General features: G+C 44.8%; 2 protein-coding genes across 10 annotated transcripts in view; one reads left to right on the plus strand and one right to left on the minus strand.

Moving 5' to 3' along the window:
* Window positions 1–8,629, plus strand: part of AIFM2 (apoptosis inducing factor, mitochondria associated 2) — a 29,554-nt gene extending 20,925 nt beyond the window's left edge. For all 4 annotated transcript variants that reach the window (XM_006023127.3, XM_006023129.3, XM_006023131.3 and 1 more), the window contains 3 exons: window positions 1,034–1,186; window positions 3,624–3,824; window positions 8,352–8,629. In XM_006023127.3, coding sequence (XP_006023189.1) covers window positions 1,034–1,186; window positions 3,624–3,824; window positions 8,352–8,506 — 509 coding nt within the window. In that variant the 3' untranslated portion in view covers window positions 8,507–8,629. The remainder of the gene's footprint in view (window positions 1–1,033; window positions 1,187–3,623; window positions 3,825–8,351) is intronic.
* Window positions 8,630–8,772: 143 nt separating this feature from the next.
* The window catches only part of LOC102373889 (core histone macro-H2A.2), a 42,639-nt gene continuing 34,044 nt past the window's right edge, over window positions 8,773–17,367 (minus strand). For 2 of the 6 annotated variants that reach the window (XM_025203545.1, XM_025203543.1), the window contains 4 exons: window positions 16,550–16,639; window positions 15,131–15,305; window positions 10,711–10,845; window positions 8,773–9,726 (listed from right to left, as the gene is read on the minus strand). In XM_025203545.1, coding sequence (XP_025059330.1) covers window positions 9,561–9,726; window positions 10,711–10,845; window positions 15,131–15,305; window positions 16,550–16,639 — 566 coding nt within the window. In that variant the 3' untranslated portion in view covers window positions 8,773–9,560. Of the gene's footprint in view, window positions 9,727–10,710; window positions 10,846–13,243; window positions 13,700–15,130; window positions 15,306–16,035; window positions 16,074–16,549; window positions 16,640–17,367 lie in introns of those variants that run through there. The other 4 variants (XM_025203544.1, XM_025203546.1, XM_025203547.1 and 1 more) reach the window with 4 other exon arrangements.

A 17,367-nucleotide genomic window follows, 5' to 3' on the forward strand; every position in this document is an offset into this window, starting at 1 on the left:
CCTCCTTCCTCCCCTTCTTAAAAATAGGGACCACATTAGCCAGTTTCCAATCCCCCGGCACCTGGCCAGATGACCACGAATGCTCATACAGCTTGGCCAAGGGCTCTGTGATGACCCCTGCCAGCTCCCTCAACACTCTTGGGTGGAGGGCATCTGGACCTGCAGATTTAAAAATGTCTAGCCCTTCCAGAAGATCCCTAACTACATGTGCACTGACTGAAGGCTTGATAGAGCTATCCCCAAGATTGTCCCTACCTCTGGTAGGTGGGATATCCTGGTCCCTGTTCAGGAAAACAGAGGCAAAGAAACTGTTAAAAATATCAGCTTTCTTGTCTGGCGTGGCCACCAGATTACTGTTTGTGTCTTGCAGGGGCCCTACATTGCCTCGTGCCCTCTTCTTGCTCGCAATGTACTTGAAAAAGGACTTTTTGTTGTCCTTAATCCTGGACATTAGCCTGAGTTCCATCTCTGCCTTGGCCTTCCTAATAGCCCTCCTACACACCCAGTTAAGGGCAGCAATTCTCAGCCAGGGTGCAATGGCACCCTGGGGTGCCTTGAGATCCTTTCATGGGTGCCACAGAGTGCCACACAATGTTAGCACTGTTAGGTTTGCAAATATGTTTCATGAGATGCACAGAGATTTTAAACAGAAATCCATAATTGTGGTCTTTCCAAGGTCTTTGCAACAGAAAAACTGCTCTATTATTTTTCTATAGTCAGAGAGTAAAAACTAAGAGCTGGCATTTTCCAAGGAGTAACACGAGTGAAGACAGGAGTGCTTCAAATCTATCCGGGGTGACTCAAGTCTAAAGTGGCTGGAATCACTGGTTTAGGGGATATATTAATATTTTCTGTGTGAAATAGATTTCTTGTCTTTATCAGTATTCTAAATGTTCCTTATAAGAGCATTTAATTCCATTTTTAAAATAAATGGGAATGACATGTTAGGCTTTGGTACCTATGCTGCCTAGAGGGTAGTGCTTTAATCTACTAATGATGATCACAAAGACCTCCATTCTGCTTTTTACAACAGGTGAAAGTGTCAGCAACCTGCAGATGCTGACATTAAATCAGTTCCAGGAAGATATGGTAGTAAAGACGGATAAGGGCACAGAGATTGCTGCTGACCTGGTGATTCTCTGCACTGGGATAAAGATCAATTCATCAGCATATAGCACTGCATTCAGTAAGTGAAAACTACTATATAGGGTGTAACAGACCGCTTTCTTCAATCCTTGTAATAAAATGCTTCAAATCTGACTTGGTAGTGGATTGGCATGCAATGCTATGTTAAGGATATTTTCCCAACTGTTGGCAATTAATTTGGTATTGTTAATGGTGCTTGTCTAATCTCTGTTCAAAGTTTACACTTTAATTTTTACACCTTGCTTGGGGGGAGTTTGTGGTAGAGGGCATATATTTATGCCCTTTCCCACTTGTTTACATTTTTCTCTTTACCTTTTCCTGCTATTAGCTAAACTCCCAATGCACTCTAACATTGTAGTTCTGGGGTAAAATCCTAGCCCCACTGAAGACCACGACAAAATTTCTATCGACCTTAGTAAAGCAATCTGGAGTACTCTGTCCAGTTTTGGGCCCCCCACTACAGAAAGGATGTAGACAGATTGGAAAGAGTCCAGATGAGGGTAATGAAAATGGGTAGAGCGCTCAGGCACATGACGTCTGAGGAGAGGCTGAGGGCTTATTTAGTATGGAGAAAAGAAGACTGAAAAGGGATTTAATAGTGGTCTTCAACTACCTGTAGGGGGGATTCCAAAGAGGATGGAGCTAGACTGTTATCAGTGATGATAAATGACAGAACAAGGAGCAATGGTCTCAAGTTACAGCAAAGGAAGTTTAGGTTAGATATTAGGAAAAACTTTCTCATGAGGAGGGTAGTAAAGCATTGGAGCAGGCTACCCAGAGAGGTTGTGGACTCTCCGTCCTTGCAGGTTTTTAAGACCTGCCTAGACAAAGCCTTGGTTGGGGTGATCTAGTTGGTGCTGGTCCTGCTTTGAGCAGGGGGTTGGACTAGATGACCTCCTGAGGTCCCTTCCAACCCTCATTTTCTATGATTCTGTAAGTCCAGGATTCACTCCAGTTCTTACCATCCCTACCCACCACAGTTGCTGTTTCAATTCTGGAGTGGTTAACTATAGAGAATGTCAGATATGCTAAACCGTGTGGTTGGCAGGCTGAGGACAAATATTATCTAATGACTGCACTCATTCTATCAAATTAATTACACCTGTCACCCAAGGCAATCATTAGACATATGATTCTGTAGCAAATAAGTGCATAAAGCTCAATACCCTTCAGAAGTCTTTGGCATATAGACTTGTTTGAACTACACATGTATTAGTAATAGAGCTTTTGACCCAGGGTGGGCAAAATATGGCCTGCAGGCAGGATCCAGCCCACCAAGGGATTCTGTCCAGCCTGCAGTGGGTCCCTCAGCCCTGCCTAGCTCAAGCATGGGGGCAACTCTGGGTTGTGGCACGTGAGGCCAGCCCTTCTGCCCCTGGCTGCACTGCAGGGTGGGGGCAACATGGCAGCCCCCACAGTGGCAGCTCAGTCTGCCTGGCTGCTGTTGCCAGTCTGCCCCACACCCACTACCGGGGCGCCAGGCAAAGCCGGCAGGAGGGCAGCCGGGGTCTCTATGGAGTCTGGGCCAGGACTCCCACAGGGCAGGGTGCACTCAACCAAGCAGATGGGATGAAGCTGTAGGCAGACAGGAAGCACCGTCCAGGGGTGGAATAGGTATTCAGGGACCAGGGCTAGGATAGCAGGGTGGTGATAGCGCAGGGCCAGGGCCTGGGGCAGAGTTGTGATCCACCTCCTGCACTTCTCATCAATGGCATTGGATGTGCGGGTAGAGGGGAGCAGATCACAGCCCTGGCCCTGTGCAGTCACCACCTCATGATCCTGGCTTGCCCACTACGGGTGTGCGAAATAGGCTCTATTCAATTTTAGATTCGGCCCAAATTGGGGACAGTGGTTCGATTTGTTGATTCGGATCACCCCGTTTTGATTCAGCCAAATCCAAAGCTGATTTGGAGAATTAGCAATTCGGATGCGGACACAGCTTTAAATGTTTTTTTCTATGTAACTCGAGGTACCAATGCGGCTTGTGAACGCTGCGATGCTGGGGCACATGGAGCGTCCCACAGGAGTGCAGAGGGGTCCTCCACATGCTCTGCAGTGAACCCAGAAGTACTTCCGGTTTACTTCTGGATCCGCTGGGGGCATGCTGCCCCCCTGCCCCCCCAGCTTGGCAGTTGGCCATAGGGGGACCCTGGGAACCCACCGACCCAGGAGGCACCAGTCGCTGAGCTGGTGGCTCGTGGAGGGGGGCCCAGCACGTTCCCTGGCAGACCTGGAAGTGGACCGGAAGTACTGCCTTTTGCCCGTCTTGCAGGAGTAAATCTGTTTAATCAAGCTTTGCTTTCCTCCTCTCTCCACACCTTTCCCTGGTGTGCACAATGTAATTTCTGTTAACTGATTTACCAGCATCTGGGGAATTTCCTGAGTGTCTTTTGTCATTGTCATGCAGTATTCAGTTAATCGCTAATTCAACTAACGCACAGTTTGTTGGCTTTCTGTTTTTGGGTTGATTAAAACAGAGGACAAGATGGCAAGTAACGGTGCTTTAAAAGTTAACAAGCACCTTCAGGTGGAAGGCTATGATAGCATCTATGCGATTGGTGACTGTGCTGATGTGAAGGAGCCAAAGATGGCCTACCATGCAGGGCTCCATGCCAGTGTTGTGGTGACCAACATCATCAACAGTCTGACACAGAAACCTCTGAAAACCTACCAGCCAGGTAAAGCTGGACTCTCCTCCTAAATCTTAGCTGATGGAATCCTCCTTTGTTTCTGAGGGAATTATTCTCAAGGAATATGCAGATCTAAAACTTATATGGGACTATTTAGAGATTGAAGGAAAGTACGTAAAATTTGAATTTGGCAGAAACGAGTAAGCTAAACAAGGATAATATTGATTAACTGGTGCTTAGATAGTTTTCTTTCTCACAATTGTTGATTGATTACCAGGAGACTGGTGAGTATATGTAGTGGCTTCTATTTGTAAAAGAAATCATTGTCTTAGTGAGTTGCTAATAACATTATGATATGACAGCCTAAGGTCAGGAGACTATCTAACTTAAAGCTTTTTTTTAGGACCTGAACCTGTAAAATCTTAATTGTACAACAGGCCTTTTGCCAGCCAATTAATCTGATTTAAATCAATGGCACTTCTTGTGTGAATATTTACTGGTATTACTACCTATGTTCCTACTGATCATTTGCTGATTAAGCTGTGAGGTACTGTGAGAAGCAGAGCGTGCTGCCAGCTCACTTCTGATGCCAGTTCATGTGCAGGTATTCCAAGAACTCTGAGGTGGCTGTGCTGATAATCTGCAATCGCACTTCAGAGGCAAATCTAATCTTACATCAGTATAACTTCATGAATTCAGTGGTGTTATTCTTGATTATGGAGCAGTATGCAGCAGGGAAGGGGGAAGTAGGTTCATTGTATTTAGAAGTGTATATATGCCTCCTCTATATGTATGCAGTTCTTGTCTTCAGCTTTGGCACTGCAGAAAATCAGTCTTCCATAAATGGAAACACATTTCCCCCGCCTCAGTTTATCAGAAAGTTAACTCTGGCCTAGGACCAGGGGGGAGGAAGGGGGAAGGGGATGCATCAAGGCAACCTTATTTCACAGTTTACCAAATTGTAGAATTAAAGGGCATAGCTGTGCAAACTCCTCATGGGGCCCTGTGTTTCTGTGATTCCATGCATTTGCAGTAGACTTTTCCTTGTTTCAAAATTATTTTCCAGAATTTCAGCTTGCAGTCTAACCCCCCCCCCCCAAAAAAAAACAAACAAAAAACCAAACAAACAAAAAAACCAAACCCAACCTTTTCTAGGTTGTTTTTATAATCATATGGTGACCTGAGTACAACTGCTGTCCATCTGCAAGGAGCCTGAGCCAGTGGCAAAGGGACTGGAATGAATGAGACGGTTCATATTTGAGTACCAGATAGTCCGTGATTCTTTAATTGTGGAGTTTGCCATTTGGCCAAACCTTCTTTTTTCCCCCTACAAAATTCACTTCAGAATTCAAAAATCGTGTTTTCTTGTTTCCTCACTCTGTTAGAGCTGGTCTGAAGATGCTTCTTGCTCTCCACCTTCTTTCATAAGGGAGAAACAATTGGGTTACTGTGCATGCTTCCTTTGCTCTTCTGTAGAACCAGCCAGCAGAAGACCTTGAAGCCAGAAGTTCAGGTTGAGTGACTAAGACTTCCTGGAGCCTGGGACAGCAGCTTAGGCTAGGTTGATGAGAAGATAACATGCTGAAGCTGATGAGCTTCTTGCTTCCCTGGTGCATATAGGGCAAAAAATTCTGAGACAGGCTGTCCAGGCAGTATTGGCCATAGAACTGGGCCATCTGAAGAACAGTGGTGGTGGGATATCTTAAGGATTTTTTCCCATGGGATAGGGTCTCATTGTCCTGTGAAATATATCGGATATTATCATGGAGAGATCCAGACTTATTCAAGAGGGGGTACAATGCAAACCCTTAAGACCACAGGAGGATTGGGGCAAGGCGTAGTTGGAGGTTCCAGGCTTGTGGGGAACAACAGTAAACTAAGCAGGGAGCAGGTGCCCACCACTGCTGTTCCCGCTGCCTCTGGTATGGGGAGAACCCCAGAGCTGTTCCTGCCCTGCTCTAATCAAGGCTTGTGCGAAGCAACCGTGGAGCAAGCCAGGCTCAGCCATAGACAGTGGCAGCAGCATACAAGTTCTTCCTTCCAGAACCTGCTTCCTACGTGCCCCCCACCCCTTCCCCACCACCCTGCTGGCTGGGAGGAGGCACTGGAAGGAATAACCTGCATGCTGCTACCACTCTCCCCTGCTGAGACTAGCACCCTGTTCTCTGCAGTCCTTTGCTGGAGCAGAGCAAGAGCTGGCACTCCCCCTGTGCCTGTCTCAGCTGGGCGCAATGGCAGCAGCAGTGGAGTAGGCTTCTCCTTTCAGTACCTCCTCACAGCCAGTTGGGCTATAACGGGGGTGGGCAAAATATGGCCTGTGGGCCGCATTGGCCCACCAGGCCATTCTATCCAGCCTGCAGGGCCCCTAAAAAATTTAGAAAATTAATATTTATTTGCCCCAGGCTGCCTACCAAAGATGACAGGAGCCAGGGGCAGTAGGACCCAGGGAAAGCCATGGCAGGACCCTGAACAGCAAGGCCTTCCTGGCCCCACTCCCACAGCCAGAAGCCCCTGCTTAACAGAGGCTTCTGGCCTGGGACTGTGGGGCTGTTTGTGCCTTCCTGCACTGGGGCAGGAAATTCAGGTAAGTAGGGGTGGGGAAGCAGGAGAGGACCATGAGCAATTGCCCCAGTCCTTGGGGCTGGGCTGGCTCCTGCTGAGTCCTGCAGTCTGACCATGCAGCTGGGAGCCATGTGTTGCAGAGCGGCTGGCGGGCGGGCAGGCAGGAAAGTGGCGGTGGAGGTGGCAGGGAGTGGAAGTGAGCGGGCTTGCGGGAGTGTGGGGCTGCACTGGTGTCCTGAGGTCAGTGCTGGCGGGGCCCAGAGCGGAGTGGCAGGGGCATAGGGCACGGACTAGCAGGGGTCTTTGGAGCCAGGCTGGGCTGTGCCAGCAGGGAGAGGGGGGAGCTGGCCTAGCTGCATAGAGCCTGTGCCAGCTGGGACCCAGTGCTCCACCAGCGGTGGCCCCAGGACACTAGCGCAGGCCCCATGCTTCCATCTGCCTGTCTATGGTTCCCGTGCACCCGCTTGCTCCAAGTCCCGCCTGCCCCAGCTCCCCAGTACAGGTGGGGACAAGCGCACACAACGCGGGCCCCACGCACCCTGCTCTCGCTCCTCCAGGCTGAGCAGCAGTGGCACAGGATAACTGCTGCTCAGTGCAGGGGAAAAAGCAGCCCCTCTCCCTCCCCATGGCCGGCGCTTCCTGGTACAGCTGCCTGGAAGCCATGTGGGGCTGTCCTGTGTCTGCCATGTCACCACCACCTCTGGCCTCAGAGCAGGCACAGGGAGCTCTGCGTGGGCTGCAAGCAGCGGCGCCGGGGAGCGCCGGCAGTGGGAAGGGAAGAGGAAGGGGTCGCTTTTCCCCCCGCACCGAGCAGCAGTTTGCCCCAGGCTGCTGCTGAGCCTGGGCTCCTTGCCGGGGCTGAGCCTCCGCAGCCGAGCAGAACCTGCTGCTTGGCGTGCCTCCACCAGGCAGTTTTTGCTGTGGCCACTCGTAGCCCGCACCACGCTAGGCTGCTGTGCGGCTCCTTCACTGCTGCTTGTGAGCTGCTTCAGTCACTGCTGCTGTGCTGGGCAGCACAGAGGCAGCGGTGAAGGAGCCCCACCGCAGCCTAGCGCAGCACAGGCTCCGGGCGGATGCAGCTAAAGCTGCCTGGAGGGGGCGAGCTACTTTCCTTCGCGCCGAGCAGTTTTTGCCCAGGAACACGGGGTTCGGGCCAGCAGGGGCTGTATGGAGCTGCGCTGCGCTGCTCAAGCAGCGAGAGGAGCCCGCCCGGCTCTAGATCTCTGCTGGCCCAGACCCCGTGCTCCTGCCGCCCCGCTCTGGGCCCCGCTGGCCCTGGCGCGCCCGCACGGGCCCCGTGCTCCCACCCAGCTGTTGCTGCGCTCCGTGTTCCTGCTCGCTGCCCCCCCACCCCGCCGGCGGCTCTGGCACCACCTAGTTCCTGGCTGCATCACCAGCATTGCAGGAGCAGCTGGGATGTGGTGCTGGAGCCATGAGCAGCTGGAGGGGGAGAGCAGGAAATGGCAAGAGAAAGACAGCAGTGGCAAATGGGGGTGGAAATGACAGCGAGCAGTACAGGGCCCATACTGGTGCCCCGGGGCCGGGCTTGCAGGAATTTGGTATTTTTCTGGTTCCAAGATGGCAAACTGCCTTGCTGAAAGGAGTACTTCCAGGGGACAAGGGGAAGGACTTCTGGTGGCAAGGGTTAGGGGTCGGGGCTAACCACCCGGCCCTCGATGACTTGGCAAAACTCAGTAAGTGGTCCTGCACCCAAAATAATTGCCCATCCCGGGGCTACAGGGAACAGCAGAGAGCAGGTATGGGAAGAAAACCTGCCTGCTGCCCTCTGCCAAATCCAAGCTGCAGCTTATGCCAAGTTCCCTGTGCCTGGGTGAGCCAGGGGCATCAGCAGAAGGGGAGACTTCAACCGCACTGCTGCACCCCCCTGGATCTGTGCTGGATGCTTATCTTCAGACGTACAGAATGAGAATGGATTTGCTATAACCAGTTTCAGTCTTGGTGAAATCACTGTTCTTCCTTCCAGTTAAATGGCTTTTTTTGTCTCCTGTCTAGGATCACTAAGCTTCCTGCTGTCGATGGGCAGGAACGATGGGGTAGGCCAGATTAATGGATGCTACGTGGGACGTCTTTTGGTGACTATTGCCAAGAGCCGGGACCTTTTCATCTCTAAGAGCTGGAAGACTATGGGACAAACTATGCCCTATTAGTCAAAAGGGACAATCCTGAAGGGGCAAGGAAATGCAGCAACTGATTAATAGTTGGAAAGCATTAAAATGTGCATCATTTAAAAAAATACATGAACTGCACTGGCATTGGTGATGAATTAATATTGTACTAAAGGGCATCTATTATGAATGTCATTCTTTTTTAAAGGAGTTTAGTGTTCAGATAATCTGCACAGACGGTATCTCTTCATGAAACTTTTCTATTTAATTCACATGTTAAATAGATAAAGGAATTCAGTTCGTACTAATTTTTTTTTTTTTTTAATTTGAATAGCAGTGGAAAAATGGCTCCAAAAGCCATCCATTTTTGCCCAATACCACCCACGCTTTATTTGTGCTTGATATACGTGTGTCAAATACTCCCACCCACTGGAGATACTATTGAGTGTGTGCGCACGTGCGTGCATGTGTGTGTGTGGGAGGAGGATGAAACGTGTCTTAAATTCGTAGAAGGTTTATAATAAATACACTTGGCACTTTTTCTTTTTTGTTTTTTCTTATAAAACAAACAAAAAATCCAAGATGAAATATCCTCAGTAATTACAGAGATTATGGACTAAAACAAAATAGAAGCTCATCATGCGTTGTCTTTGAAATTCTCTCTCCACTATGGAATGTAGACAAAAAATGAACATTTTTGCCATCCACCCTCAAGAACAGAAAAGGGAATACAAAATTAAGAGCTTTCTTTAAACAAGGTATGTGTGTAAAATTCATTGCTACAAATCTAAAATGAGGTTACTTTTAGAAGTCCTAAGCTAAAAGAACAAGGAGACACATTAAACAAATTCCTGAAGAGAGCTGGTAAAGTAATTAAGATTTCTTCTAGGTGATATGAAATGGTAGAGGGTGCCAACAGCATGAAGTAATCACGGACTAAACCCTCTCATCCATAGCAAAAGCTCTCCATCAAGTCACAAAACATCACACTACTATCATTTCCCCCTCCTCAGCACATTTTAAAAATAAAACCTCTAATGCTTTTAATGCTACGCAAATTTATGTTGAAAAATAAAGTTTAATTTGGCTGCCATTGCTACTTGGTGTCTAGCTTGGCCATTTCTTGCACATAGATGCCGATGCTCTCACTGTCAAAGAGCAGAAAGTAAATGTTCTTCAAGGAGGAAGAGCTGGTGTCATCAAAATGGGCGGAAATGGCTTTGAGAGTCACCTGGGCTGCAGTCTGTTTTGGGAAGCAATTTCTATGTAGCAGGGGAAAAAAAAGAAAATTGAAGTTAGTCTCTGCCATGGATGCATGGGAAGCCTTATATACACAACACTAAAAACAATAAAATGTAGGTTTACTTTGACATGTCTAATCGATGAATGATTGGTTGCAAATTTAAAATATGCAAGTCAAGAAGTAAAACTCTGACGTTGTCATAGTGTCGGTGAATTAACATTGGTATTTTAGTTTGGTTGCTAACAGCCGTTTCTATAACAAGGCTGAAAAACATTTACAATTTCTTTTTAATTTCTATTAGAACCATACAACTTTTAAGTGCTCATCTTCAGCGCTGAATCCTATCAGTGGCCCATGTTTTGAAGTGTGTGTAGTGGTGTTCTAAAATTCAAGTAACAGCGGCATGTTCCCAGTCCCTCCTCTTCATCCCCAACTGTTCTGATCCAAAGGGAGTGGAAACACATTTTCTAGCTGTCAAACCATTTTCCTTTAAAAATAAAAAGCCCCAAATTGAACAAATTATCTTTTGAACATAAAAGGAATAGATTCTGAAATTTGAGGAGTGTAATCCAAAGTTGGTTGCTTTTGCTGGTTTCAAAGGCTACATATTTTTTTTTTTTAATTTAAAAAGCAAAATGTACTTATTTCTGTGCTACCTGGAGTTCTTCGCAAAGTTCTGTCTACTCTTAGTGTGCATATGCCCCATGCACTTAAGCACCTTCTTGGTGAGCAGTGTCCAGTGGGGCAGCAAATGTATTTTGAATGTCCTCAGGCCCCTATACTGAGGTCATAAATGGCAGCATGGGTCTAATTTCTGCTTGCATCTTTCTGCAGAATCCCACTATCATAAGACTCTGGCTGGACAACACATCATGAACTCATTACTGTAAAGGTAAGTAAGTAGCTTTTTACTTACATTTGATAGTACCTCATCTGTTTTTATATAAAATATGATTCTTGTTGATCATTTTGAATAGTCAATCCCTGAATCAGCGATACAAACCTCATCCAAGCCTTGCAAACTTTGTATGCCTTATGGGTTGATAGTGGTCCACATAGCTGTCTCTTCCCAGAATGGATATACATGTCAGTAAAGTTTTTGTTGGGAGGGACATTCTGCTGCATAGCTTGTTGGGGTCTTTAGCAAAAAAAAAACAGAGGCATGCTGCTTTCTCATTACTACACACACAGATTGTGGCCAACCCAGTACTTGGTATAGGTGTAATGTGACATACTACAGGCCATATATCTGAGAACATTTAGACAAGTTCTTGCCTATAGTATTGTTTGAAGTTGAGTTATATGGTTGGAAAAGTTTTCAAATGTGTATTGGGACAGAGAGGCTTGGACTTTTGTATCAAATCCTTTGATTTCTATTTATTGTATCAGTGTTCACAAGAACTTTTTATTGTTTGCCTTTTAGAAAAAAAGGCAACAAATAGCTGAAGAATCTGATGGATATAATTTTCTTCCTGTTGAAGTGAATTTTCCTGGGTGAGCTGGTTGTCTAGACATGGATAGGTTATGCCCTTGTCTCCTCTTCAGGTTAGCATCACAATTGCTAGGATTTTGCTGAACATCCCTGCTGGTCTGGACAGATCAAAGGGTAAAACCTTGTTCTGAAGGTGGGTCTGTCCCATTTGGAATCTTAAGTACTTCCTGCACACTGGATATATAGAAGCAGATATCCTATAGGCTATGAGCTGCAAATCAATCTTTGCAGATCTAGACATGGAATTATATCTGTTTATAGACGCTAAGGACACCAATCTGAATATGAAGCACCAGATAAAGGTAGTGAATCCCCTGAAATCTAGAATTGCCTTCCATTTCCCACTCTCCCTGCTGCCACCTAGTCCTTTAGTAGAAGGAAGTAAAGGAAAAGTTTCTACTCCTTTTTTACTAGACTAGATCCTTTTTCTTTTGAAGGCTACCTACTGTTGTAATAATGTGTCCTGAGAAGGATCCCTAAAAAGGGCTGGGGTAGATGGTGAGGGCTCATTTTACAATATAACTGTATGAAATAAGCTACTGAGACCATCTCTAGGGACGAGCAATCTACTGTTACCAGGTTCAGTGACTCTGGGGAGAAATCACAGAAATGCAGAACTGTCAGGCGCTTTAAAATGTCATTCTGTCCATTCCCCTGGTCCGAGGCATGATACGGAGGCCATCTCCGTCAGATTTGTCTAACTTGTTCTTAAACGCCTTTGGTAGTTAACCTGTTCATTTTTAACTCTGCTTATAGTTAATGTGGTTAACAGTTAAGGTTATAATAATGCTTATAGTTGAGGTTAATGTGAGGCCCCCAAAATTATTATTCCACATAAGAACACTACCAGTGAGGAATAGTAGTTTGTGTTTCCATTGAAATACCTAACTTTAGAGCCACGTATACCCCTGCCTCTGACCCATGAAGCAGTGTCTCCAGTTGCCTGTATGGACATTCTAGATAACATCCTGTTGTTATTAAAGATTTAAACTCATCCCTGCTTATTTGAGGTACTTATTAATAAATCTATAAAGCTTTCAAACATTCTAAGGGGCCAGCAATGCTTGATAATTAGGAATTCTGAACTGTAGGAGGAGGAGTAATATTTCTAATCAAATAATACATTTGGATTCTGTTTCACTTAATGCCCCAGGTTTTTGTTCATCAGTTGCTGCAGCCACCAATGAGCCAGATACTGGATTCATATAAAGCTTTTTTACCCCTAGCAGATGGCATTGAATACCCTGTCTCCAGATGATTATCAAAGAAGTCTGTCAGGACCCAGTAGTCTTATTGATGGGGATTGCCACAGGTTCAGCATCAAGGCTTAGGAAAAAAAATCTAGCAGTCTACATGGAATTTCCTGCAGCTTTTTTCTGGTGGAATGTGGGAGAGACTTGGCTATCTGCCTAAGCAGATCTTTAGAAGTTCCCATACTATTAGGGGAGATGGAATGAAGACAGTACTGCTGCTGATAACTTTTCAGTTCTCAGTCTTCGGTGCTTTTCTTTTGCAGAAAGGAAACTTCCTACGTTGGCTCGCAATTGTATTTTCTTGTGTGACACCATAGATTTGTGCCTTGGAATGGGGTTGTGCAGGTGATTAACGCTTGCACAGTAAAGGATTCTAATACAGTAATGATGGAATATTGTAAAGATAAGAATGAGGAGGCCATGCAGAAGGGTACTGGACCATTTGCTTACCCTTATAATCCTTCTGAGAATTTTGTGGAAAAAGAATTGTCTTTTTCTGACTCAGAACACATAAGGAACCTTTGGGAAATAAGTACAATATTTCTCTACTACATTTCATAGAATCATTGAATCATATAAAATTAGGATTGGAAGGGACCTTAAGAGGTAACCTAGTCCAATCCCCTGGTCAAAGCAGGACTATCCCTCAACTAGATCATCCCAGAAAAGGCTTTGTCTAGCTGGGTCTTAAAAATCTCCAAGGATGGAGAATCCACAACCTCTCTGGGCAGCCTGTTCCAGTGTTTTACTACCCTCCTAGTGAAAGTTGTTTTTTTAATGTCTAACCTAAACTTCCCCTGCTGCAACTTTAGACCACTGTACTCCAGGAGATGAGTATGAGAGTTCCACATTTTAAGGAATGGGCTATCAAGCTGGAATATTAAATTTCAAAGCAGGTAGCAAGGTAATCAACCCTGGGAGTAGGATGTTTTTAATGCCAATGGAAGTGTGAGCTCCTTTATTACAGAGTAGGTGTTTAGCACAATGGAAAGCTATGAAGATGTCAGTTTCTCTAACAGCAGGTGGTCCTCCCATATCATATGTTTTCCTGATACTGGGAGAGTGGTGTGAATCTTGGTCCAGAAATAAAATCTATCAAGGCTGATGCCACTGATGCCCAGTATGGATACTGGTGTTGAGAAAAGTAGCATAGAAGAAATTAGTGCTGAGAAGCTTGCTGCATAATCCAGCACTGAAATCCTTGATGTCATAATGCTTCCCAAAAGTCCAGCTTCAACTTCAGGGTGCTGAAATTTCAGTAAGCATCAAGCAAGCATAAAGACAATTGGGATATGTGAGCAACAACAGTGAAATGTATATAACAACATTCTAGGAAGGAACAGGAGGTTATAGGGGAGACTTTCCTATTCTGAAAGCTATAATTCAAATCTATTTTTAAAAATCAAAATAGTTGATCTGTCAGACTTGACTATGACTAAAATGCTCTTAAATTAGGGAACTATACACTAATGAAACAACACACATTAAAATTATATTGTATCTATTCCTTGCACACAACCAGCAACATTGTTTATTACATTCCACTATTTTAAAGCTGTATAAAACTCAAAAGATAAAAAGTTGTACAGATACAACAGAAGGCATAATTTGCAGCCAACAATGCTGTGTAAGTGTAGACTTAATTTAGCTTGCATTACCTTATTAATGGATTGGCAGCTAAAAAAAAACCCAACAAAAACAAAACCCCAGACCCCAAAAAATGTCGTCTTTCATTGTAAAACCCAAGAACATTTGATCTACAAGTTCTTGAAAAACAAACCTGTTGCCCCACAACTGTTTGTTTTCATATTTGCTTTTCAGAGCAGAATCATGGTCAATGTTGATTTGTTCTTAAAGAAAACATTTTAAGCAATGTGATATAATGTAGCTTCTTGGTATAACCCATGCCAGTGGGGGCCAACCTTTTTGACAGGTGTACCACAAATCAGCTCTGCACTCTTCTCATTTTGCCACTTCAATCCTATTCCTCTGCTCTGTCTGCTGTTCTGCTTCCTTCCTTGCGCTCCCTCTCCCTGACCCATCTGCTGTTCTGCTCTTTGCTTTTGCCCTGTCTGCCGCTGTGCTGCCCTCCTCTTTGATCTGCCATGTGCCAAACACAGAGGTTGTCCATGGCACGTGCACCATGGTTTGGCCACCCCTGACTTTTGCAAACAAAAACAAATTTACATGGCTCTCTCAAATTGCTGAGGTGACGGAATTCTCAAACCACTTGGCTGCTTGGTTCATTATTGCTTATCTTGAACTCTACTGGTACAACTTCACTGGAACTAATAGAGTTTTATAGTGAGGAACGCCACTGACACTAGGTGGTGGTGTGAGCTAATGCAGTGAGATTTAAGTAACTGGAAATTACTCGCCACCAATACAAAATGTAGTTGGTAGACTTGATGTATGGTATACCAAACAGGAGTATCTTTTAAATTAGATTACCTTCTACATAATTGATTATAATCTTTTATGCAAAAGTTATACTTAACGATGTTTTAATTAGAAAAAGCACAATGCACTGAAATCTACACTGTTGAAATCAACTGGAGTTTTGCCACTTATACTAATGGGAGCAGGATCTTGCCTCTGATAATCCCCTTTCCTGTCAGATGCCTTTTAAAATAAATAGTCCTTCTGTAATAACATAAACCTCTTTTTGGTGTTCATACCTGCCACTGGGAAAAGGGGGGAAAGCCACTGACTTCAACTTCTTGTCTTCAGCAGCTGTTAAGCAGTTCTTTACTGTCTCCTCCAACTGTTCTTCACACTTGTCTGAACCCCACTGAGGGATGTGACAATGGATGACAAACTTTGCTGCAAGCCCACTGGACTGGGTGAGAGCAGCTAACGCATAAAGAAGAAAAGACAATGCCTCATTTGTCATAAGCTCATTTTACATTTACATAGGATGTTCCATCCCAGAGTACCCCACTCACTGCACTAATTACATTAAACCTGCCAGAATTAAGCATTCCTTTGCAACCTGAACCTGGCTCTTTTGTGATACACTCATTAATTACATGATCACACAGAATTTTTTTCCCCAGGACACCTGCCTCATCTGATGAATAGGCAGTTATTTAATATTTCTTTTCATCTTCTTCAGTGTGTGGTTTCATGTCAGCCCTGTACTGAATACAAACATTAATTTCTTGATAGCATTTCTACTGTGAACTTGCAACTGTATCTGGGTGTTTAAAAAATGTTAATGAATTTATCTTTACTGCACCCATGGGGGATTAGGTAGAAGTGGTATCTTCATTGTACAGCTGGGTAATTCAGGCACAAAGATCATAAGAGTGACAAATAAAGGAATGGGAATGTTGAGGCCAGTGGGTCTCAACTTGGGTGCTATAAGACCCGCCTCCGGAGTGCTGTGATACAAGTGCCACTGCTACCATGTGCAGGGCTCCAGCACACGGGCTCCTCCTGTATTGGGGTTCTCCAATCAGCCTGAAGCAGGTAGGAGAGCTCGCTTGGGCTGCAGCTCTTCCTGGTCTACCCACACCCCACAATGCTCTTCCTGGAAACGGGCACCCAGAACAGTTCTACCTTCTCCTGGTCTGTTTCTGGGAAATGCTGTGCAGGGTCAAACCAGGGAGAGCTGAAACTCTAATGCAGGGAGAGAGAGTGAGAGTGTGTTACAGCCTTCCCCCATCTGCTGAGCAACAGGTGCACAGGGCACTTTAACTGCAGCAGCACATAGTTGAGAAGCACAGGTAAATTGAACGCAACCAGCAGTTGGTCCAATAAAAGCTATCACCCACAGAAAACATTTCCAATCCTTTTAGTATGGAGTTAGGCAAAAGGCAGGGCAGGGTGGCACGTTTATAGACTAACCTGTTTATCTTCTATTGATATTTTCTATGATGTTTAACGGGGGGAAAAACAACGTATATTTATGACTGAATGTGACAGTGAGATGACAAAGTTGTCTAAAAACCTCCTAATGATAGTAGTGGATGCCTCATTACATGGGACTTAAAACTAGGCTACTTATTTTGGGGATTTTTGAAGCTAGACTAAGCATCAACCAGAAGAAAAACATATTTCCTTGTGCAAACATTTTTAAATGTAACTCTGTATACCTTCAGCAACTTCCAAAGGTCCCTGTGATTTGCGGAGCTCTTTCACTGTTTCTAAGAACTCTTTTCCTCCAGCCTTTTCCAAGGCCTTACCTGCAATAAAAGCAAAGGACCTTGACTTCAAACAAAATATGAGAATAAGGAATCTTATTTCTTTAAACTAAACTCCATAAATTATTTTTTTAAATGATACATGTATTATCTTGGTTCACACTAACAGCTAGTATTTATTTATCAGTGCTAAACTGCCTGTTTTTCACTTATGCTAATTTAAATATACAGAAAGAGAGAGTGCATACATGTGAAGGGTAATGTAAAAGGTTTACATTTTGCTAATGTTTTTAAATGCTAGTTACCCATGAAGAAGCGAACTTAAATTTGATCCTGCTGTTAAGAGATACCAGTGGGATGAACTTACTGTTAAATCTTACATCTGAAATAAACTGTTGTGGGACTATTCAAGATGGATGCTTGCATATTATGTAGCATGTGAGTTTTTTGTTGTTGTTGTTGACTTTGATCCACCTTTTCACTTGTGGACTGGAGAGTCTGGCTCTCATAGTCCTGAGAAGGATGAAAACATGAGAACGTAGTATCTAAGATGTGTGCAGCCTATGGACAAGTTCTAATCAAAATGCAAGATGCATTTTGCATCCAACTTCACTTCAGTTCCTTGGTGCAGAAATAATTTAAAAATTGCAGGAGGAGATAAAATTTGCATCTTAAGGGACTTCTAAAATTAGTGCAGGGAATAATCCAACTGCTTTCTGGCCATCAAGAACCAAAACAGTTGGGACGCTAGTGGAGATTAAATTCCTGCT

Source organism: Alligator sinensis, unplaced genomic scaffold (genome assembly GCF_000455745.1).
Source record: "Alligator sinensis unplaced genomic scaffold, ASM45574v1 scaffold546_1, whole genome shotgun sequence".
NCBI classification, from domain to species: domain Eukaryota; kingdom Metazoa; phylum Chordata; order Crocodylia; family Alligatoridae; genus Alligator; species Alligator sinensis.